Source organism: Mesoplodon bidens, assembly GCF_964165515.1.
Source record: "Mesoplodon bidens genome assembly, chromosome: 2".
In the NCBI taxonomy this organism is placed as follows: Eukaryota; Metazoa; Chordata; class Mammalia; order Artiodactyla; family Ziphiidae; genus Mesoplodon; species Mesoplodon bidens.
In genome coordinates this window covers 160,071,514-160,096,288 of record NC_138177.1, presented here as the reverse complement: position 1 = coordinate 160,096,288, position 24,775 = coordinate 160,071,514, and the positions used below count along the sequence as shown (strand labels likewise).

The 24,775-nt window shown below is 49.1% G+C and overlaps 1 protein-coding gene across 1 annotated transcript in view; it reads right to left on the bottom strand.

The window, feature by feature from the left end:
• The window catches only part of CSMD2 (CUB and Sushi multiple domains 2), a 675,416-nt gene that overhangs the window by 265,955 nt on the left and 384,686 nt on the right, over positions 1–24,775 (bottom strand). The window contains 1 exon segment of the mRNA XM_081223918.1: positions 18,023–18,205. Coding sequence (XP_081080044.1) covers positions 18,023–18,205 — 183 coding nt within the window.

The window sequence follows — 24,775 nt, the reverse complement described above, 5'->3', positions numbered from 1 at the left end:
CAAACAATAGGGCTATCAAGTTGGCAAAGAAAAAACAGACAGCATGGAACTTTGCAAGAGGATGGAGGGAAGCTGGCAGGGTAGATGGAGACAAAGCAGTTGAAGGTAGGAGGAAAAACAAGAGAGTGGTTTCCAGAAGGAGGGAAGGGCTACCTGTCCAGAAATAGAGTGGAGCATCTGGGTAAAACCCATTGGGGTTTAGCCACAGGAGGCTCATTGGTGACCTCGGTGAGAGCAGTTTCCAGGTGTGGTGGACACAGAGGTCGGAACGGACGGGGTGAGAAGGGACTGGGAAGTGAGGAGTGGTCACAGCAAGGAAAGACATCCCGTCAAAGGAGTCTGGACGTGAAGGAGAGTATTCCAGAACGGGCAGGATGTGGGAGGTGTGAAGAAAGAGTTTTACTTTTAAGAGAAGAGGGACCTGGGGAAATTTAAATGATGATGGGAAGGACGTGGCAGAAGGGAGAGACTGAGACAGAAGAAAGGATGAATTACACGAGGCATAGATTCCTGAGAAGGTGGGAGGCGAGGGGGAATCTATAGGAAAATTTTTGAAACAGTGACTCTTTGTAAAAGCAGTGTAGTGGGTCATGGGCTGCATGCTAAAATAAAAGAAAAAAACAAAAACAAAAGGAAGAGAATGGGAAATAACTGAGTGCATTATAGGGATAAAGGTAAGTACTGTTTGTGAATCTGTTTCAATCATGTGTGAGTGTGTGCTGCACGGCATTTCTTACTGTTAGTTTAAAGGTGTTTGAAGGTACCTGATCTAAAGCCAAAATGGGATGCATAAGCTACAGGGGGATTGGTTTTTGATGGGAGAGAGGAGTGAGCATCTCTGGTATTAAAGGTGGGAAGGTGAGAGGAAGGATGGGGATGGTGATGATCTGTAGGCTTGGTGTCTTTGGAATTTGGAAGTTGAGGATGTCATCTGCCAGGTGAGAGACAAGGTCATTCTCCAGGGTAAGGTGAGGAGGGGCGCTGTTCCCAGGATGGGTGGGGGGAGTGGAGAATGCTTGGCATAGCTTCCATGGGGAAGAGGAGAACAGACTGACTTAAGAAACACAGATGGGTGCTGGGCACTGTGGCAGGCTTGATTGAGACTGGTGACCTTGAATTTGTAGCAGCACCAATTTGCCTGGTTGGGCGATTTTCTCCAGCAGTGCTCACCCAAGCAGGAGAGGCCCAATCAGATTGTTCTTGCTTCACTGTACATCTCTGAACCAGTAAACTGAGGTAGCTCTGCTGATGAATGCTAGAACTGAGCTGGAGCCAGAGGCTTTACAAAGCCACTAATGAATTCCTTTCACCTCTTTCTGCTCAGAAGCTCAGAGTACAGCAGTTTTCATCTGAGGTTTTTCAACATCTCTGGCACTGGAGCTGGTGAGAGTTATTATTTAACTTCCTTGGGCCTGAGGAAGCTGGGCGAGGTTTTCAAAGTCACATGCATGTGGCTGAAACTGGTCGCCCAGCCGGGCTCATCCTTATCATAAACAAGATTAAGTTAATGCTGGGTTCTCTTTGAGGAGAACTGAGGATGCCTTCTAGAAACTCATACACATTCCAAAAGGAGCATCAGGCATAAACGGATGACACTGTCCACATATTTCCTGACCAAGGAACACGTCCTCTTCAATTCATATTTGATGTAATTTGATTGAAAAGCCATGAATTGTGTCAAGTTTTTGTGTTTCTTTGTTTTGTTCCATCCCCACCTCGCAGGCAGGCAAAAGCGCAGGCCCCCTGCCTTAGGTGAGCAGGGCATTCGACAGAGCTGAGCCCTCCCCCATTCCTGAAACGCTTCCTTTCTGTCTCCTGTGCAGGCCCCTTTGCATGGCCTTGGAATGTCTCCACCTAGCTGGAGTACTAACGGAGCATCTGCTGTGCGACAAACACTAATCTAGATATGGGAGGCAACCAACCAGACAGATCAGCAAGTCCTCAGCTGGCATGAAGTTTACATTCTAATAGGTGGCAAAGAACATAAGACAGAGTGAAGGGAAAAGAGTGAATGGGGGGGTGCTTGCTTTCAATAAGGTGGTCAGTGATGGCCCGTCTGAGGAGGCGTCTTCTGGGACGTGGCCAGCTGTCCTAAGGGAAGATCACTCCAGGTGGAGGGAACTGCAAGTGCAAAGGCCCTGAGGTGGGAGCGAGCTTGGTGTATGTGAGGGACAGAAGGGAGGCCACTAGAGCAGGAGCAAGGGGAACCATGGAGCTAGGAACATGACATGAGTAGGAGAGGATGGCAAAGATCTTTTAGACTCAGGAGGAGTCTGGATTTTATCAGAGCAAATTAAATGAAATGTGGCCAAAACTGAACTCCTAGTCTTTCTTCCAAAAACTGGTTCTCCTAGAATCTTGCATCTGGAACATTCCCTGGCATCAGGGAATGATTCAGCTCTGTCATCACCCAGTTATGGGCTTTCCCTTGGCCCCTTCCCGCTTCCCACCACTCTGCCTTATGCCCTTGCCTCCTAAATGATACTGGTAGCCCAGACCCTCCCACACATTCAGACTTGGTATGTAACTCTCTGATGTACATCTCTACTGGAGATCCCACCAGCACCCTGAATGCATGTCCAAAATTGATCTCTTTATCTATTTTCCTAAGTCTCCTTCATTCCTTATCTCCATGAATGACAATAACCAGTTGCCTAAGCAAATATATCAACTTCTTTTCCCTTGCTCCCAAATCCAGTCTGTAACTAACCTCTGCTGATTCTCTCTCTTCAGTGTCTCTTGTACTTGTCACAGCCCCATCACACCCTGTTAAGTGAAGGCCCTCTTCCTACTGCAATACCCTATCTGGTTTTCTGTCTTTAAATCTCATTCCTTTTTAATCCATCCTACCTATTGGCTCCAGAATGAATTTTGTAAATCACTAATTCTCATGATATTTCATCTTTGCTTAGAACTCTTTAAATAAAGACCCCCTGTTGCGCAGAAGATAAAGGCTAAACTTCTCAAAAGGGCACAAAAGGACCCTCAAAGACTGAAGGCCCTTGCCAAGCTCTTTTATCTTTATTTTTCCACCCCCCAACTCTCCCTGACATTCCAGCTATATTAGATTACTGCAGCCCTACAAATGTGCAAGGCTAACGCCAGGTCTTGCTCTGGCTATTTTCTCTTTCTACAATGTTCTCTCCTTTCCACCTGGAAAACTCTGTTATGCATCATTTCTGTAGAGTGCTGTGTGTCCCCCCCCCACCCATTTATCCTTCCTAGCTGCAGCCATAGAGTCTGTACACCAGGCTCATCCCATTCAGTGCCTGCTGAGGTCTGAATGTTTGTGTTCCCCCAAATTCATATGTTGAAATCCTAATGCCCAAAGGTGATGGTATTAGTAGGTGGGGCCTTTGGGAACTACTTAAATAATGAGGGTGGAGCCCTCATGAATGGAATCAGTGCTTTATAAAAGAGGCTCCAGAGAGAGCTGCTCCCCTCCTGCCATGTGAGGATACAAGGAGAAGACTGCGACCTGGAAGAGGACCTTTACCAACAAGGCTGGCACCCTGAACTCAGACTTCTAGCCTCCAGGACTGTGAACAGTACATTTCTGTGGTTTATAAGCTACCCAGTCTGTGGCATTTTATTATAGTAGCCCGAATGGACTAAGGCAGTACCCAAGCCACCCTTGGCTATAACCCCACCAGCCTGAGAGCTGAAGAATGAAATCCTGCATTAGTAGGCTCTGGGTTGCCAAGTGTCTTCCAGACCAGAGGCTCTCCTATCCCTACCATGTTGGCTTTGTCTACCTAATAATTCCAACACTAATATGATTAGTAATAACTATAACAAAACTAGGAAACCAGTACTTACTAAAAATTTGTTATCTGATTGGCACCATAGATACAATAGTGAACAAGACATATACTGTTTTGCCCTCAGGAAATTTACAGTCTAGGAGGGCACCAGACAATCAACAAATAACATAAGCATAACTTATTGTGCTAGAGTGTATTATTTATTCACAACCATTCCTTCCCGCCCTGCCCTCGCCTTGCTTCCTTTTAGGCAGAGCTCTCCTGACCACCCCACTGACATTGCGCTTGGCCTTGTGACTTGCTTTACCCCATGGAAGGTGAGTGGACACGGCATAGGCATGTCCAAGCAGGCACATCTAGAATAAGAGGTTATGAAGAGCTCCCCTGAGCCCTGCAGAGCTGCAACTGACCTACACCCTCATGCGATGCAAGTAAGAAATAAATATTTGTTGTTGCAATTCATTGAGATTTTTGCACTGTTGATGCCACAGCAAAAGTTGACTAATATGTTTATGAAATGGGATATGGAGAAGTCAGAAAGTGAAGGATAGCTCTTTCAGATAGGGTAGTTAGAGAAGGCCTCTCTGGGGAGGCCTTAGCGGTGATGAGAAGGATCCAGCCTCCTGAGGAACATTCCGACATGGTGAACCTTAAGTCAAAGGCATTGAGGTAGGAGAGTTTAGCGTATCTGAAGGTCTGAAAGAGGGCCAGCGTGTCTGGGAAAAGTAAGCAAGTGGAGAGGGGCATGGGATGAGGGTAGAGGGAGGAACAGCACCTCTTAGATCTTTGGCTCTGAGATCACCCTCAGCATCCAAAGCCCTCAACTGTGGCTCGATGCCTTTCTTGGCATAACGTTTGTTGGGTCATGGTTGGGGAGGCCACATAATATAATGCCCAAATTGGGACACTTTTGAGAATGAAAGATGGTACCACTAATAATTACCTTAGGACAAAAGATGTAAACAGGGAGAGCCCCAAGCAAGTATGGATGTATGGTCACTCCACACGTGGTCTTTTTATTTCCCTTCCACAAAAGTATCCTTTATCCTGAGAAAGTAGCTTCTGCCTCAAGTTCCTCATTCACAATCCAATCCCCTTCTGGAATGGAATCTTAAATCAAAGCTCACTGGGAGGGGCCTAACAATTGCTAAATTCTTGTCTCCTGCGATTGGACCCTGATCCCTGTACCCCCTTAGAGGCTTGCTAGGTTCTTTGTATAAACTGACTGCTTATTAGCAAAGACCAACCTCGGGGAATTAGCCACTGCCTGGACCTACCCTGCGGTCGTGATTGACTTTTGCCACACCTCTGGAATAATGCCCACCCAAACCACTCCTGGCACTTACCCTAGGCTTTAGACCCTCTTCAGACCTGCTTAGAGGTCCTTGCCCAGGCCAGGCTCTGAGCTGGGGTCTTATGTACTCCTTAGCTGCTGGCTGAGGATCTCCTGCCACCGGCTCAAAGGACAGTTTTGGTCCCTTATGGAACAAAGCATGAAGAAAAATCTCTGCTCTCCACTCCTGGGAAGGAACTGAGTCTACACTCCTGGGGCTCAGCTTTTACCTTGAAAACAGGCTATGAATTCTTTGGAAAGTATATGTAGCCAAACGAAGCCACCACCCCAAAGCTAGAGCAAATGTGGATCCTGGAAAATTTGGGTTTGCCTGTTGTTTTGAGCGGGGAGGTGGGGGGAAGCATTCTGTACCTTGCTTTCTACCTCCACATGCAGAAAAATTAGATTGACAACTTCTAAATCACACCTTTTTTTGTGACAATTCATTGTGCTGAAGCTTCTGAAGGCATGGGGTGTAGCCCCATGCCTGGGCACACGGGCGTTATACATTCAATCTTTGTTGAATTTGCAATGAAAGGCATGTCTCAGTGCTGCTGCTGGAGGCCACGTCTCCACACAGGCCTCTGCTCAGCATGTCTCCAAGTCTCAACCAGCCTGAGGAGGCAGCCAGAGTGGGGTCTCCTCACCCCTCTCCAGCATAGCCCATTCCTCAACCAAGCAAGACTTCAGATCGAAAGGTTTGCACTCTGGTCCTCAGTCCCTCTTCTCAGTGGATGAGCAGATAACTCCAAACCCAGAGGATTCTGACAAAACTCCTCCTTTGTGGGAATGAATGCTTGGCTGCTAAGACTCCGTGTGTCACCTTCTCTGGGAAGACCGACTTAGGAAAGGAGATGTATTCTGTCAGCTGCACGGAGGTGCCTGGAGCTGAACAGCTTGACACTTGAGTGTTGGCTATTCTGTCAGACTTGAGTTCTGTCTGGGATTCCGAGGAGCTGTGCCCTGTGGGGTGAGGAATGGGTGCCCTGAGGACCGGTCTTTCCATGTGCCAAGCAAAGGCTTCTCAAAAGCGCTTCTCACTGCTGTGAGGTCCTAAAGCTGCCTGGGCCCAGCCCCCAGGATCTCTGAGTGATACTCGTGGGGACCCTCCTCGCCACAGGGCAGACCTCAGTGGGCCTCTGTGCCCTCTGCTGGGGTTAGCTTCAACTGTTCTTAATTAACTTCATCAGCTAGACACAGGTATTAGCTGGCGAGAAAAGTATGCGGGCATGATGTAGCCCAAGAACCCAAGACTTCCTATGAGCCAGGGGAATTCAAGAAAGGGTGTAGACTACATCCCCCAAAGCTCAGAAGGTGCTTCTGGGACCCCTTGGAGAGCCCCACCATCTCCTCTGAGGCTGTCTCAGCAGAGCATCTTCACTCAGGCATTCTAGTGCTATCCATGGTCCTGGCCACCCTAAGCCCAGTCATAACCACAGACCACCAGTCACTGCAGACTGGACAAGAACACTTAGTGGTTGTTCCCCTGGATCGTAAGGGAGTATGTTTGGATTTCCTTCCAGGGGAATCCACGATGATCCAGGGGAGTTTACAGTTAGCCTGAGAGAGCTACCTTCAAGACCAGGAGCTTGACCTGACTCCCTGAGCAAGATGGGAGTTAACCAGGTAGCCAAGGGGAGCAGTCCTGTACTCAGCCCATCTCCTGAGACCCCCAGATTGCCTTTGTACATAGGACTGGAGGAAGGGTCTTTGTTCCCCCAAGAGCGGTAGCCCAAGGCTCTCCTTGAAAGCCAACCCCTAGAAAAGGCGAGCAGTGCCTTCCCCAGGAACCACAGAGCCTGAGGACACCCACAACACCCGATACTGATGGGGATGTACTTCTGGCCACGTGAGATGACAGGTTCATCCAGAGGCTCACAGGACGGGGGAGGGAGAGCTTTGAGTCCCAGCCCCTGAGCCAGCAGCTGTGAAAACAGACCCTGACTAGAGAGGCTGTGTCTCTCCCATAGCTCTCTTAGCAGACATCGCAGAGCAAGCACCATGGAGAAGGCACGGTCTGTGCTGCTGCATGGGGAATGCACTTGGCATACACATAACTTTGAAAATTTTATAAAGGGAAAAGAACCTGTTTGCTCTGATTCCAAAGCTGAAAGCTGAAGTGAGAATGGTAGGTATACCCATTCCCCACCGGCCCTCAAGCAGAGGTCATAGTCCAGGATAAGACCCCTAAAGCTTGGTCAGTTTTTTCAGCCCCCAGCCCACCCAGGTGGCTGTGGTCCCCAGATACCTTGGACCAGGACTCTTAGCTGTAGGAATATGGCCTTCAGACTCTTTCTGCAGTTTGGTTCTGGATATATCTCTGGGTTGGGCTGGGCTGAAATTTTGCCCATGATCCTCCAAGAAATCTTCTGAGAATCTTCCAACTGGAATAAATTTTTCTTCCTTACATACTGGTAGCACTTTGTGGCCACATCTATAAATTTCAGTAATTCAAAGATTGCTTTATAATAAAAGTATGTGCTTGCCACACTCACTAGACCATGAGCTCTTGGCAGACAAGAACCATGTTAGAATTATGCCCATCCCTTTCCCAGTTCCCTTTTCCGACTGTCGGGTGTATAGCAGCCCCTCCCCTCCACATTTTGCTGCATTCAGAGAAGTGAAAGGCAGGCAATCGCAACATCGAGTTGTAATGTCACAGTACTGAACTTTGCATCCCATGCCTCACTAGGATATCAATACTGAGGTCAACATTCCTTGGACCCCAGAAAGCCACCACCATCGTAACCACCCGAGTTATGGCAGCCTCAGCCTGGCCAGCCTCATAGAAACAACATATGATCACAACATACGACCACATACATCCTAGCCCCATGCCTCAAGAGGCTGCCATCTTGTCAGGGGACCAAGCCCCTCAGGAATGATCCCAAACACCCCTGCAAGCAACGGGCACACAGATGGTATCCCCTATTAGTGGGGTTCACTAATCTGATCTAGATCACTTAGGAAGGCTTTAGAACAGTCATTCCTGGACCCCATCCCAGACCTGCTGAATCAGAATTTCTGGGGATGAGACCACGATTCTGTATTTTAAAAAGCCTATGAGTGATTCTCACGATTAGCTGGGTTGGGTCTATTTTGTATTGGGCAGGGCCATCAAAGACACCTCCTTCCCCCATAATGTATGAATTTAAAAATAAAGGTAACAAGTGCTGTTTGTGACCCACACTGGCGTGGTAGGAAAAGCGCTGACTCTGCTTCCTTGGATGTGCTGGTGGCCTCTTTTGTGAGCCATCCCTTCACATCCAGTCTTTGCCTGATGAGACCCTACCCAGGTACACTGAACACTTTTATTCCACAGACTCACTTCTTACAGCCAGATCCTGAGCCCAGCCCGGCCACGCCTGACAGTCATGCGGAAGTCCTGTCCCCTCAAACCAGTGGGCTGACACGTGAGTCTGGTTTCCTACAGTCAGCATTTGGTGGGCTTGCGAGGAACCCAGCACACCCACAGGGTTTCAGGGCCCTCCCCACCTACCACCCCTGCCCCACCAGGTGTGCCCCAGCTCAGTGACTGAGCTTCTGTTCTGGTTCTTGGTTTCCTCTCCAGTCCCTGCTGTGAGTAAAGCTCTTAATGAAACTGCAGCCTCTTGCTGGGGCTGGGATACCCTGCACAGGTAGACCCTGTTCTCCTGGGTGAGGACCTGATTCAACCCAGAAGCCACCTTCACCCATCAAGTATCTGCCTATTTAAGAATAGGGGTGGGCTTCCCTGTGGCGCAGTGGTTGAGAGTCCGCCTCCCGATGCAGGGGACACGGGTTTGTGCCCCGGTCCGGGAAGATCCCACATGTTGTGGAGCGGCTGGGCCCGTGAACCATGGTCGCTGAGCCTGCGTGTCCGGAGCCTGTGCTCCGCAACGGGAGAGGCCACAACAGTGAGAGACACACGTACCGCAAAAAAAAAAAAAAAAAAAAAAAAAAAGAATAAGGGTAACAAGCGATGTATGACCCACACTGGCCTGGTAGGACAAGTGTTGACTCTACTTCCTTGGATATTCTGATTGGAAGTGCTGGCAGGCCCCTTTGTGAGCCATCCCTTCATTCAGGGTTAGTTCTCCGAGCCTCAGCCTCCCTCGACTCTGGGTTACCTTTCCCAGGCCGCCCCTGTGGTCCTGGTAGGCTTCGCAGCCATGACTGCAGTGCCCACTCCCCACTGCAGGAGCAGATAGAGATGCTTCCCAGCTCTTACCATCATCAGGACTTTCTGCTCAAGGAACTGACCCTTTTGGATTACTGGGGTCCTTCTACAGAGCAGGCGCCCCCACCTCTGCTCATCACTAGCACAGTGAGACCACACGTCTTCAGTGTCCAGGTGCTGGGGGCCTGGGTAACAGAGGAAGGGGGCCCAGAACTACACACGCTGGTTTTCAATTTCCAGGAATGGACCTGAAATGGACAAACTTGGACCAAAGCAATCCCCAGGTTCCCTGCTTCTCTCCCGGGGCCACGTGTGTGTTCACGGGACCTCTAAGACAGCCCAGAGAAATGAGGAGAGCATTACACCAGTGGAGGAAGTTCACACCGCCCTCGTGATCACAGCCCCTGCCCCAATCACAAGCAGTTCCCAGGAATATTACCCCTCACACCAAGGCTGACGTTTTCAAACCTCAGCTGATCCCGGTTCTGGCTCTGAACATTTGAAAGAGGCAATTTCCAAGGACTCTAGCTATTGTGATCATATTTTCTGGGACAAAGGAAAGGATGCTTGAAATTGCACTTGTCCTGGAAAATCTGGGATTATATATTTAGGGGGAACGCCAGGATTCAGCCACAGAGAGGAGGGAAAACGGGACATGCTTCATGTGTGCACAGGGCACTGCGGTCGAGGTGGGAGGGGAGTGAAAAAGCACCTGCCTGTTTAAAAATACAACTAGCAAGCGACGTATGTGACCTATGTGAAGAAAACCACAAAGCTGTTATATTTAGAAAAATGAAAGTAGATGAACAAAGAGAGTGACACACCAAGTTTCTGGATGGGAAGGCTGTGTAGTATAAAAATGCCTATTTTCCTCAAGTTAATTTATAGTTTAATAGGAGCACACACACAAAATCCCAATAGGATTTTTTTTTACTATGACAAAATGATTCTAAAATTAATCTTGAACAGCAAACAGATGAGAATAACAATGAATATTCTGAAAGAGAAAATAATTAAGGGAGGAAGGAGTAGTTGCCAGCTCTGCCAGATATTAGAACATATTATAAAACAACAATTAAAATTACTCAACACTGGTGCTAAGATAGAAATGAGCAGCAGAACGAAGTGGTGAGTCAAGAAATAGACAACTACATTTGAGGATTCAGAATGTGATAGAACAATTCATTTCTCTCAAATCAAAAGGGAAATGAATTACTTAATAAATCATGTTGGAAAACTGTGTAATAGTTTGGACAATATCATGCATTCATCTAAATAAACTCCAGATGGAATAACAAATTATATTTTAAAAAAAAATCAAATTACTGACAAATAACTAAAAATACAACAAGCTGTTTCTTAGATCTGTGGCAGAATGATAAGTTTGTCAGCTTTGAAAAGAAATCACAAATATCAAGAGATTTGTCTATATAAAAATGTAAAAGAACTGTACAATGTAAAATAGCAAAACAGAAAGAAAGAAAAAAGAAAGCTAGAGATTGGGAAGATATGTGTATCAAATAGAAAGATCCTTCAAACTGGAAAGGAAAATACCAACATGATACTCTCGTAGCCACACGTCAGGACAGACAATTGTTACACGGGGGTTACAAATAGCAAATGCCCCATGTCCTTGCTGGGCAGGACTGGACCCAGGCCAGCTGGAGAAAGGCCAGGACTGGAGTCTCTGTCCAGGGTCCTGTAATGGACATCCTGACATCACTTTCATACCTTTTGTTCCAACAGGGGCATGCTTCCAGCCATGGGTACCAACCAGTCTCTCCAGACCCTACTCCCATGGACCCCACCTCTCTTCTTTCACTCACCCACGGTCGGCAGCAGTCCGACCGCGGTCCAAGTCCTTTAGGAACCACTGCAAATCAAGTACACAAACTGTGCATGCGTGTGTGCACGCGTGTGTGTATGTGTGTCAATGTATCCAATGAACATCCTCCTTTTGCAGAGGTCCAGACCCCCTGGCCTTTCTCAGAACCCAGTACTGCCACTAGGGTAGCTCCCTTCCCAGCAGGGCTTCAAATCTGTCCTCCCCTCTTTGAGCCCCAACTCTTCTAATAGCGATGACCTAAGTCTATGCTGTAAGAGCAGAGGGGCTGTTGCTTCCCTGTTCCACACCCACTATGATGCCTGCCCCATCGCTGGCCCCCAATGAATATGTGTTAAATAAAAGAATGAATCTTCATGGGGCAGGTTCTAAATGCATCTGATTCACCAATGCTTTCTATTTGAAAAGCTAAATTTTGAACCACAAGAGCCCACTTTAATTTACATAATTATGTCTATCTTCATGTTAGAGCGAGCTCTTTGAAGTCAAGGGCTGTGCACAATTCGTCTCTACATTCGCAGCACTTATCATAATATTTGGCACTTTGCGGAAGTTGACAAGGGTGTGCTGGAGGGATGTGTTCAACTTATACCTATTAAATTAGCAATTTTTTAAAAGGCCGCACAAATACTTGAGGTTTGGCGATGCTGGTAGAGGTTACGAGAGATATATGTGACCTATATGAAGGAAACCACAAAGTTGTTATATTTAGAAAAGGGGAAGTAGATGAACACAAGAGAAATCTATGCCATATTTCTGGATGGGAAGGGCATGTATTATACGAATCTTATTTTTAACCTTAAAGCTTTTGCTGTTGACATTATGACCTGGCACAACATTTTGGGGGAGAAACATAGGAGTATACATCAAGAGCTATTTTTAAATGTTCTACTCTGGCCCAACAATGTCACTCCTGGAAACTTATCTTAAGAAAACAATTCAAGAGAAGAAAAAAAAAAAAGGCCATACACTTGAGGATGTTCATTATAGCCTTGTATAAAAATAATTGAACATCATTGGTAGCCTAAGTTATGGTCCACTCACTAGACAGAATATTCCAGAGGTATGAAGAATGATAACTACAAAAGACATGTAGTAGCACGGCAAGGTATGCAATATAATGTGAACTTGAAGAGACAGAATGCGAGACGGTATGTTCACTTTGATTAAAACCATACGAAATATGTGTGTACATGCATAAGAATCAAAAAGGAATGGCCAAATTTGAAAATGATTAAGGAAATGAATTAAGAGTATCTTATTCATTTAAACTTTTAAAATACTAGAATATACCAAAAGCCTGTGTTGAGTAGCGGCCCTTAAGCCCCAGATGCTTATCGAAAGAGTTAACAGCACATTACACAGGACATGGCACTACAAGCTCTCACCACTTCAAGCTGAGCAGGGCCATCCCCAGAGGCCCTCCTGCTTAGAATTTTACCAGGAAAAGCCATACCCTCTTATGCAGCTGACTCTGTGCATAGCAGGTGCTCAATAAATCAAAATGGATGGATAAATGGATGGGTAGAAGGAATGAGAAAAAGTAAAGATGAGGAAATGCCTTTGACACCAGTATGTTGCATACTGGTGTGCAAATACTGATGTAGTCCCAACAAGGGTCATGGGTCTAGCCTTCATGAACTTGTTTCACTCTTGTCAATCTCTGTCTCTTCATGGGGGTAACACAGACAACAGTTTGTTTCTGTAGTCTGGATGAATTTTGTTGTCCTAGGACTTCCTTGTTTCTCCTGCTGCAGATGACCCCTTGGATTCTGGATGTCTGGTGCCATAGAGAGACTACAGGATATGGAGTAGAAGCCTGCTCTGTCAATTAATGGTTTAAATTCCAGCCCATCATTTAATGGTTCTATAACCTCTGAGCCTATGTACCTTGTCTCCCTGAGCTTTGTTTTCCTCTGTAAAAACGAGAGAATAAATATTCCATAACGTTGTAGGGAAGATGCCTATCTTCCCAATGACATAAAACATGTAATAGGGGCTTCCCTGGTGGCGCAGTGGTTGAGAATCTGCCTGCTAATGCAGGGGATATGGGTTCGAGCCCTGGGCTGGGAGGATCCCACATGCCGCGGAACAACTAGGCCCGTGAGCCACAACTACTGAGCCTGCGCGTCTGGAGCCCGTGCTCCGCAACAAGAGAGGCCGTGACAGTGAGAGGCCCGTGCACTGCGATGAAGAGTGGCCCCCGCTTGCCACAACTAGAGAAAGCCCTCGCACGGAAACGAAGACCCAACACAGCAATAATTAATTAATTAATTAATTAATTAACTCCTACACCCAGCATCTAAAAAAAAAAAACAAAAAAGAAACATGTAATAAATGCTGGCATCTTCCCTTACCCCATGCTTCCTCACTGTCACTATTCTATAGATTTTAATCATCATCTAACACAAAATGCAAACATACAGATTTCATTGTATTTAGAATTTGACAAGACTAGGTTATCCTAGACTGGTGGTTCTCCATCCTGGGTGGCTTTTCCCCCAGAGGATGTATGGTGATGTCTGGAGACAGTTTTGGCTGTCACAACTGGCAGCGGGAGGTGGGTGTGTGTGCTACTGACTTCTAGCGGGTAGAGAATAAGGCTGCTGCTAAAACATCCTGCAATGCACAAGACTGCCCCCGACACAAAAGAATCATCTGGCCCCAAATGTCAGTAGTGCTGAGGCTGAGGATCCTGATGACCCTAGGACTCAATCTATTTCTCTGTCCAGCAACGTGTGTGTGTGTGTGTGTGTGTGTGTGTGTGTGTGTGTGTGTGTGTGTGTGTGTGTGTGTGTGTGTGTGTGTGTGTGTGTGTGTGTGTGTGTGTGTGTGTGTGTGAGTGTGTGTGTGTGTGTGTCCAGAGCATAGGGGCGGTTAGGGGGAGGAACATGGGGAGCAAGGGACAGGAGGGTGCTAGGAGAGGACCATTTCCTGTAGCATCCCTGTGTGGAGCACCCTCCTTTACCTCCCAACCCTTCAAGGCCCAGCTCCAGCCCTGTATCATCTGTGACATTATCTCTGAGCCCCAGAGGACCCACTTCTCCCTCCCTTGGTCTCTCAAGTTTTGGCTGCTGGTTTGTAACTCACACTGTATACATCTCAGTATATTCCCATTTCACACCTATGCCATATACATTAGGCACTTGAGCAGTTAGGATTCACACCTTCTCGTGGTGGTTTACAAAAGGGTGAGGGGAAGCTGGCACTTTTGCAGTCTTGGCGTTTCTCTGGTGAAGGCTGTTTTGAAACTTCTCCAGCAAGTGGCTGTTAATGGACTGATAATTGGTTTCCTGGCTTCCTTATGAAGTGTGAAGTATTCTGCTAGCCTGTCAACAAAGCATCAAGTGTTGTGCAAACCACCATCAGACTTATTTGTACCTTCCTTCCCTTGTATCTCTTGTTGTGGAGGAATAAGTGGACAGGCTCTCGATGTTCCTGTGAGGAAGGTGAAGAGTGTGTGTAACCTGTGGGGAGCTTTCTCACCAGGACCCCAGGCTGAGCATGTTTCCCAGGCAGAGCCCAAAGAGCTCTGACTCCAATGCCTGGTGCTTGGCACGGGGTAGACACACAGTAAATACTGTTGAATGGATGGAAAGTGGCACTGGTGCCACCTGATTTGGAGCAGTGATCCCTGGAGATGTGAATTAGCCAAGGAAGAAGAGAGAGCAAGAGGAGAGAAGCTGGCTCTACCTTTTCTTTCAAAATGCTTTTCACTGCAAGAAACATCATCTTCTTTAAAACCGAGTGAAAAAAAGACCATGTATCGAGCATCTACTGCTGTGAGGACAGATCGAAAGCCAACGAAATGATTCTGAAGTCTCTGCTTGCTACAGAAAATGCTTTGGAACATGAAGGCAACAGTGTACTTGTGTAGTCTCGGCAGGCAGGCAATTCCCGAGTAAGGAACTGTTTTGAAGAAAATGTTTCAAGAGAAGAACAATGCACTGCTGTGCACTTTTTGGACAACTGTTCAAAGAAATTTGAGCCATCAAAACCTCCCCCCAATCCTCTTCTAAACCCTCAGAAGGAAAGAACAGTGCTGTTTGCTAAATATTGTGTTAATATTTATTGTGAATAATGTGTGCTAACATTTAGGACACTTAAGCTAACGTTTGCTAGAGGTGCTTTTCTATGTACATTTATGATCACGTTATAAAACACAGAGGCTGACTGTACTATTTTATATTTTTATAAATGCTTACAGATGTTGTCCCTTTTCTGCAGATCACACACTATGATATATTTGATCTGGGATCAGGCAGAACGCCAAATTTTAACTTTATCCCTCGAAGCAGGAGCTGCTCTGTAAATGACCCAGTTTAGAAAGTGGTTTCCAAGTATTCACGATGGAACATGTGAGGACTGTCCATGTCATAGTTGTCTTTTTCTATAAATACGATCATAGAGGCTTAGAATTTGGGGACTGCCACCCCATCGGATAGATTAGTAAACCAAACTCCAGAGAGAAGTTGCCCTGGCCATAGTCACAAAACTGAGCCGGGACTAAGACACAGGTCTCCAGATGTTGAATCCAAAGTTCTCTCAGAGAACCCGGATTTTCTTAGTACCATCTTTCACCACCTGAGGGCAAAGCCCAGGACGTAGGGATGCGTCAGCTTAGGGGCTGGGTACTTAGTAGAGAGCGGACAGATGGTACTCACTCGTGACCTTGCTTGTGGTACAAAGGCCTGGGGCCAGCTGGCTCTCCCTGGCCTCCTCCACTGAAGCCAGCATCCCTGAGACTCAAGCTGTGTCTCTTACGCCCAAATGACCAGAACAGCCCTAGTAATGGGTGTAACTTGGGGATACCATCCCCCATCTCCCAGAATCATTCAGAAGAAGAAATGCCATCCTAGCCCCCCAGAGTGCCTGCTTCACAGTTCTCATCAGTAAGCCTGGGGCTCCTCTTCCTTATTTTATTATTATTATTTTTTTTTGCGGTACGCGGGCCTCTCACTGTTGTGGCCTCTCCCGTTGCAGAGCACAGGCTCCAGACGCGCAGGCTCAGCGGCCATGGCTCATGGGCCCAGCCGCTCCGCGGCATGTGGGATCTTCCCGGACCGGGGCACAAACCCGTGTCCCCTGCATCGGCAGGCGGACTCTCAACCACTGCGCCACCAGGGAAGCCCCTCTTCCTTATTTTAAACCACAGAGAGCACCGTCCCATATCTTCCAGGACTGCTCTGCCCTCATCTCTTCTCAGGTGATTGTAAGCAGTACCCAGCATCCTGTCAGCTTTCCTCCTGGAAACGAGGGGCCTGCTGAGCAGCACTTACAGAAGGTTCTAGAAAGATTTCCTGAAACTACTTCTAAGAGCCAAAGGGTCAAGTAAATTCCTGGAGGGCTTGAGTGACAGAACCCCCAACCCCGGTAGCGTTCTGCTCCCCGCATCTCTCAGCTTGTGGCGCAGGGAACTTTATCCTGGTTCCAAGTGGCTGGCTGGCTCTGCTACACACTTCACTCCTGCCAGCTCTCTGCCCCAGAGCCCTGACCCTTTCCAGTTCTCCCTGCCTTGTCTCACCTAGATGGATTTCAGAGATGGAACACCCATACTGCCTGGGACTCCCACAGTCTGGACCTTTGCCTTCTGAGGTCCTGCCTCCGACCCACCCTGTGGAACTCCATTCCACCCACCCACTCTGCCCTGGGCTCGTTTCTAGACTGTCAGGCCCTTTGTTCCTGCCTGCCCGGAGCTGCCCCCTGCTAACCTCCCCTGCCCCTCTGGTCCCCTTGGCTTTCAGGGTACACATATCTAACCACACTGGGCCAGAGATGGGCAGCCAATTTCATGCAATTTTATTTTTTTCAATAAGGGAATGTGTAATGCTTAATGTGTATCTAAGAACGATTTGATCTTTAAACCTCCGCCAAGAATTTTTACATAAGCTCGCAAGTCATCAAAAATGCTTTGTCAACTACACAAAGTGATTTTTTGTTTGAAAAGTAGAATCACCGTGGTATGACCCAACTCACCAACTCACCTGCCAAACTCTCTGTCACCACAGATACTCCCTTATAGTCTCCCATGTCATTCCTCTCCCCGGCCCCAAGGGGCAGCCACTCTCTATGAAGCAGCACTCCAAGGCTCTGAGAAGCCCACTGAGATGGCAAGAAAGATCAGAGGGTCAGTCTGTCTGCCCTTCCCGGAGGGAAGCAGATTGTAAGAGACGGAGAGGCGCAGTGGCACGGGCCGGGAGAAGAAGAGGCGACAGCCCCGAGAGGTGGAACCTTTGATTTCTCAACAAAGACCAAGCCTGCTCCTCTATACACACTCCCCTCACACTTGCCAATTTCCCTGGGAGCCAGGACTTAAAGTATTCTTTGCGCCGGAAAGTGAGGTCAGACCATCCCAGAGAAAGGAAGAAAGGATTCCTTGTTATCTCTGGAGCACAGAGCACGCAACTCCAACCCTTTCTCTGAAAGATCAACAATTCAAAGACAGCTTGATCCCCATCCCTCCCTAAATCCAATGCAGGAGGAAGCAATCTGATGACGCTTTGTATATATCCCCGCAAGGCCACGGTGTCTCGTGGTACCCCAAGGCTGGCACAGAGTCTACAGTCTCATGAAATCGCCAGCACCTTCTGCCCTGGCTCGACTATATGGCGTCAATGACAGCAAGAAGGGTGAGGAGGAAATGTCGGGGTCTGACGTTGCCCTCAAGGGTCACCAGGGAGAGTAAGACGGCGTTGAAGAAGGCCCCCCAATGTCGAGAGCAATCATTCTCAGTGCTATGACGCACGTCACTGCCAGAAATGAGGACTCAGCCAGCAACGTTTTGAGAAGGAGAAGAAACCAACCAGAGTGAAGCTACGGTTACGACCTACGCGGTTCCCAAGGATGGGGTCCGGATTAGCTAGGAAATGGGCCCCCGGCCTCTCGGTGGAGACCCCGAAGCGGCCCCCTCCCCGCTCACTTACACACGCAGCCTGGCTTCTTAGCCGACCACTGGTTATTCTTTTGGCACGTGATTGCCTTCTGCCCCACCAGCTCAAAGGCCGGCTGGCACTCAAACTGGAGTGTATCACCGTGGCGAAACCAGGAGCCTTCCCTCCAGCCGTAGGCAGGTATGCCAGGATCTCCACAACTGCCCTGCTCGATCTCTGCAAGACAGGAAAAGAGAAAACAGAGACACGTGGTGACTCCATGCCTCTCAGAGCTGGAAGGCCATGCTGCACCTCCGCCACGAGGCTGGGCTCGGAGGGACCCAGGTGGGCTTTTGATGAGAAGCCCTGCAAGGTCGTGTTTAAAACAGCCTCTTGGGAGGATCAGGCCCTCCTGCTCTCAAATGCCTGGACTCTATGTCCACATAGAGTGTTCCAAGTGCTTGGATATTTTCATTCAGGGAAGGTGGGTCTACATTCTGTGTGAGACACCTGTCCTAGGAATTCACAAGCTCACAGTTCGGAGAGATCTTTACTGACTTGACTTGCATTCAGATTACTCACGTCACTTGATAGATTTTAAGCTCAGTCCCTTCCTGAGCAGGCAAGGCAAGCGCAAGATGAGAAGGTGGCTGACACTTTGCTGCTTGCCTTTCCCCCAACCAGAGATTAAGTGAGAATCAATATTCACTGCCTTCTGATATGGAAGCACTTTCATGAAGATACATTTTTAATTCAATTTAAGACGGGAGCAGGTAAAGTGGAACACATGACTCATTAAGTATGCCTTTAAAGTTCATTTGATTCAGTAGTGGTGAATCAGACAGGGAGTGGGTTCCCTGAGACAGCTCTGAGGGTCTGGGATCTGGGGACATGATGGGCTGGCTGCCTCGTGGTAGAGACCATCAGGACCCCGACGTTCCAGGAAAGGAGTCTGTCCTGGCCAAGTCCCTGGAGTTTCCCCCCGAGTTGCCCCTGCCTCCACCAGCCCCGTGCTTGGTGCTGTGAGAGATGAAGGCCAGGGAGGCAGGGAGGAAGAAGCAGGAGAGAGGGCAGGGAAGGAGGAGAAGCTCTGCTCCCAGAGAGGAGGGCACCCTGCAGGAAGGACGCGTGTCATGGCTGCTGTGACAGATGGTGAGGTGAGGACGGCAGGAGTCCTATGGTTCGGGAGAGAGGCGGCTGGAGTAAGGGGAAGTTTCTGGACACCTTCCCAGGACTGTCAGGCCAAAGGAACCCTGCGTTTTCCGTAGGCACCATTATGGGCTGCCAGGAGCCATAGTCCCCGAAGTTGCTGTGCATGGCCCTGACACGGGTGATTCTGCAAAAGCTTTCTTACCACAGCTGTTGGGTCCTGTGGGCTGGTCAGGTGAGCCCCGAGTACTGCCGCCTTACATGGATGGGCTGTTGACTGTCACATTCATGGTTCCCTACTACTGGCAGAACAAGGCATTCTTTGGCTGGGATTGTGGGAGAGTGTGTGTGTGTGTGTGTGTGAAAGAGAGCGAGAGATCTGAGTCAAACAGCAAGAGTCCTTGGGTTCGGGGGAGAAGAGGGGTCTGTGTGAGCAGACACCAGGCCTGAGGACGCAAGGGCGGGTCAGCTCACCCGCTTCTCATCTCACATGTGCCCCTGGCCTGTCCGTCTACACACAGCCTGAAAGCACACCTCAACCCTCCTCTGAAGTTGGCTCTTCTCCGGCCAGGGCTGGGGGAAGGCAGCCACTGAGGCATTCCCAGGAAGGTGGCCCCTTGGTTCCAGGTCCCAGAGCCCCAGGGGATCAGAAGGAACGGAAGACAGGCCCCGGGACAAGTCAGCCTGCAAAAGTGAGCAGCGAGGCCCTCTTTCTTCCGGTGTCCCCAAACACGTTCTCTCTGGGGCGTGAGGCCCTGGCGAGGACTGTCACTGTGGGCACCCTGAGACCTGGAAGAAGGTACCCAGTGTTTGAAGACAGAGCTGGGGCTCACTGCCTGGGACAGGACCCAGGTTTAAGGTGTCCTGGTGAGGCTCCAGCATGCTGTAGAAGACGTAAATGTGGGGTCCACCTGCCTGCATCTTAGACCACAGCAGCTACTCTGAAGGTGTGATCAGCTCCAGAGAACAAGCATCCTGAGCGGGAGGAAGAAGCTGCCCAGCCCTCTCCACTGTGCAGGCCTGGCTGTTTCCACACCCATCCAATTTCTCCTGCCATCAGTGTGATCAGAAGCATTTAATGAGCACCTACTGTGTGCCAGTGGCTGTGCCAGACACTTGAGACCTAGACGTGGGCTCTGGTCTCAAGGACCGAACAATCCTGACAAGGAAGCAAGTGTTTATGACACAGGGTGATTTGTGCCATGGATGTGCCCAGGAGGAGCAACACAACTCAAACTTGGAGGGTGGGGCTGGAAACAGGGTGCGGGAAGCGATGCACTAACCTTGCACACAAAATTGTAGGGAGCACAAAAACTCAGCCATCTAGACAAATACGATCTTAGTGCAATATTATGTTTTTAGACAATCAAAATTGATGCATATAAATCAAATCCAACATGAAGAAAAGCACCAGAACTTAATAAAAAGACCAGATCCAACCCAGCACTTGCACAGCTCACCTCACTTGTCTCACCCTAGTCCTGGCCATCAGAGTCTGTCATTATTGAAATGTTTTTTTTTTATCATAGATATTTTGCATTAATCTTGGTTTTTAAAAAATACTACATTAAAATATTATTTAATTACTGAGTTCTTTGGTGCCTCCCTTAAAATTATGCCCAAGGTGAGTGTCTCTCTCATCTCAGCCCAATCCCAACCCTGGCATCAGGGAAGGCTTCTTGGAGGAGGCCTTCTTGGAGGATTTTTTTTTTTTTTTTTTTTTTTTTTTTTTTTGCGGTATGCGGGCCTCTCACTGTTGTGGCCTCACCCGTTGCGGAGCACAGGCTCCGGATGCGCAGGCTCAGCGGCCATGGCTCACGGGCCCAGCCGCTCCGCGGCATATGGGATCCTCCCAGACCGGGGCACGAACCCGTATCCCCTGCATCGGCAGGCGGACTCTCAACCACTGCGCCACCAGGGAGGCCCTTGGAGGATTTTTAAGCTGAGGTCTGAAGTCTATGTAGGAGCCAGCAGGTGAAAGGGGTATGTAGGATTCACTGCAGTATTATTTACTAACAGCCAAGCCATGGAAACAACTTACCTGTCCACTGATGGATGGACAGGTAAAGAAAATGTGGCACACACATACAATGGAATATTTTTCAGCCACAAACAAGAAGGAAATCCTGCCATTTGTGACATGGGTGAAACTTGAGGGCATTATGCTAAGTGAAATAAGTTGTACAGAGAAAGACAAATACCGTATGATCTCACTTATATGTGGAATCTAAAAAAAATGAACTCATAGAAACAGAGTAGAATGGTGGTTGACAAGAGCAGGGTGGGGGAAATAGGTGCAGGTGGTAAAAGGATACAAAGTTCCAGTTATAAGATGAATAAGTCAGGGGGACATGATGTACAGCATGGTGATTCTGGTTAACGACAGTGTATTGTATATTTGGAAGTTGCTAAGAGGGTAGGTCTTAAAAGTTCTCAACATATACACACACACAAACTGTAAGGTGAGGTGATGGGTGTGTTAAGTAACCTTATTGTGGTAATCATTTCACAATATGTACATATATCAAATCAACGCGTTGTACACCTTAAATTTACACAATGTTATATGTTAATTACATCTCAATAAAGCTGGGAAAAAGAGAAAGGCGTTAGTGGGAGGGAGAGGAGAGGAAGGACCCTTCAGGTGGGGGAGGAGCCCATGCAGAGCCTCAGAGGCTGTTTGCAGGACTGCAATGACAGCAGTGATGATAACTAATCGTTACGATCATAACGAACTTTTAGTTATAGAACTAATCACTCTAGCGCTGACTATGTGCTGGCAGCCACTCTGAGAACTTTACATAGAGTGAATCATTTCATTCTTACGGTACACTGTGACCTAGGTGCTATTATCTCCATTTGAAAGGTGAGGAAACTGAGGTACAGAGAGGTGATGTAATCATCCAAGGTCACAGAGTCAGGAAATGGTGAATCTGAGGTCCAAACCCAGGTTGTATGGTTCCAGGGCTCTTCACCACCATGTCACATTGTGTTTCCACAAGCATGAGTACTTTCTGCCAGGTGATGAGAGATGAGGCTGGAAGAGGCAGGCAGGGCGAACCCACAAAAGGGCCTGTTCGACCTGCTAATGAGACTGGACTTCAGAGTGTAGGCAATGGGGGCTCAGGAAAGGGTTTCATTCCACTTGGCATTTCATAGTGTGGATTTTAAAAGGTCACCCTGACTGCTGCCTGGAGAACGGTCTGGGGGCAGCAGTTCTGGAGGCAGGGAGATCATTCATTCATTCAACAAACATTTGAGTGTCTCCTTAGCATGAGCCACTGTGCTGGGCACTGTGGGTGCGACAGAGAACAAGGCAGACACAGGCCCTGCCACCATGGAGGTTCCGTTCTAGAGGGAGGCTCCCAATGATCTGGGAGCTTTTTTTTTTTTGCGGTACGCGGGCCCCTCACTGCTATGGCCTCTCCCGTTGCAGAGCACAGGCTCTGGACGCGCAGGCTCAGCGGCCATGGCTCACGGGCCCAGCCGCTCCGTGGCATGTGGGATCCTCCTGGACCGGATCACGAACCTGCGTCCCCTGCATCGGCAGGCGGACTCTCAACCACTGAGCCACCAGGGAAGCCTATGGGAGCTGTTTTGACAGCATCCTGCACTGGGCACAGGCAGAGGGGATGGGGAGAGGCAGAAGGACTTGGGAGGTCTAAAGCAGGAAGAAGCCACAGGCCACACTGAGAGTGAGCAGACGGGATAAAGGGGAGGCAGGGGCTACGATGACTGCAGGGCTTGGCCTGGGTACTGGGTGTGCTTCCATCTTCACCAGATGCAGGAGGAGCAGGGCTGGAGGGTCACTCGGCACCTCCACGGGGACATACCTAGTAGAAAGGGACTACGTGGGTCTTACGCCCACGAGGAGAATCTGGTCTAGAAACACAGAATTTGGATTCAGCTCATAGAGGGTCATGAGAAGAATGAGACCACCCAAGGGGAGACATCAGTCCGGACAGAACAGCTAGGGACACTGCAGGGACCAGCAGAAGGCGAGTCTAAGATCCTGCAGGGAGCGGAGCCCCAGAATCTTAGAGGAGAATGAGTTTCAGGAAGGAGACCAACAGCATCGAATGTGGCAGGGAAGTTTAGAAAGGACTGGAAGGCAGGTCAGTGGAAGGAGCTCAGTGGATACTGGCGGGAGACTGAGCGTGATGATGGGGCCGGCCCGGCACTGATGGGAGAGTAGGTGACTCATAAAGAAGGCACTTCTAGGGGCTTCCCTGGTGGCGCAGTGGTTGGGAGTCCGCCTGCCGATGCAGGGGACACGGGTTCGTGCCCCGGTCCGGGAGGATCCCACATGCCGCGGAGCGGCTGGGCCCGTGAGCCATGGCCGCTGAGCCTGCGCGTCCGGAGCCTGTGCTCCGCAATGGGAGAGGCCACAACAGTGAGAGGCCTGCCTACCGCAAAAAAAAATAAAAATAAATAAAAATAAAGAAGGCACTTCTAAGAAGTGAAGCAATAGGGAGAATTCAGGTGGCAACTATGAGGAATATGGCCTTGAGGGGGCAGCTGAAGAGGCTTTTTAAAGTCGAAGACACTTGACCATAATTAAATGCTAGGGGAGGGCAGAGAGAGAGAGAGAGAGAGAGAGAATGTGAATGGATATAACTGAATGAGAGACACTGGTTAGCTGAAATGGGCAGTGGCAGCACGAGGCTATGGAGAAGCAGGAGGCCGGGGCCCAGCGCACGCTGTGGGGCTCAGCTTAGAGACCGGGAAGCTCCCCTTCCCTCGTGATGGGGGGAAGAGGGAAGAGGTGGTCACAGCGAGCTTTCAGGTAGGAGAGCGGGAGGTTGAAGAAGATCTTGTGATGACACAGGCTCTACTTTCCTAGTGGAGGAGGAGGCCGTGTCATGATGTTTGCTGAATGTGAGGGACGAGGTGTGGGGAAAAGGATGCGACGTTGACGAGAACGTCTGCAACAGTCACCTGGAGAAGAGGAATCATGGCTGGAAGGGCCGCCATGCACCCTGGGTTCCACGGAGGGTGGAGACAGCTCATTTACAGGGGCGCTGCCACCGAGCAGGGCTGTGTGGCTTGTCCCAGATCCCTCAGAACCTGGTTCACGTGCACGTGGAGAAATGGCAGGGCGGTGGGCAGGGAGTCAAGGATACTGTTCAAGGAATGGCTGATGTGTGATGCAACGGTCTCAGGCTGAAGGAGGAAGGAAGTGAACAGAGGAGGAGGGGGAGGGGACGGGGATGGAGAGGCCAAGAGAAGGATGGTGAATGGAGTAGAGGGAGGCACGGGTGGGGGAGCGGAAGGGACGAGGGGCCCCAGAGCAGGTGGGCGGAGCGAAGGCTTCAGAGGTGCCAGAGAGCAAGGTCCGCACTGACAGGATGGGAGAAGGCTGAGAATCGAGAGGCAAGGTGATGGCGAGACCCAGAGTGGAGAGGAAGAGGCTGGTGACATCCACGAGGAGGGTAGCGAGTGGCAGAGGTGGAGACAGCTTAGGTCAAAGGAGAAGGGTTTGCACGTAGGTGGAACAGCACCGGAGAGCGAGCGCACGAGCCCACCGCTCAAATGTGAAGTTCACGGGGCCTGTGGACGGGAGCTGCTAGTGCCGGAGAGGGCTCCTGGGTAGGGGTGACCTCGGGGAAGTCAGGTTTAAGGGCGCACTTGGCAAAGAGGTCCAAGGTGTTGGAGAGG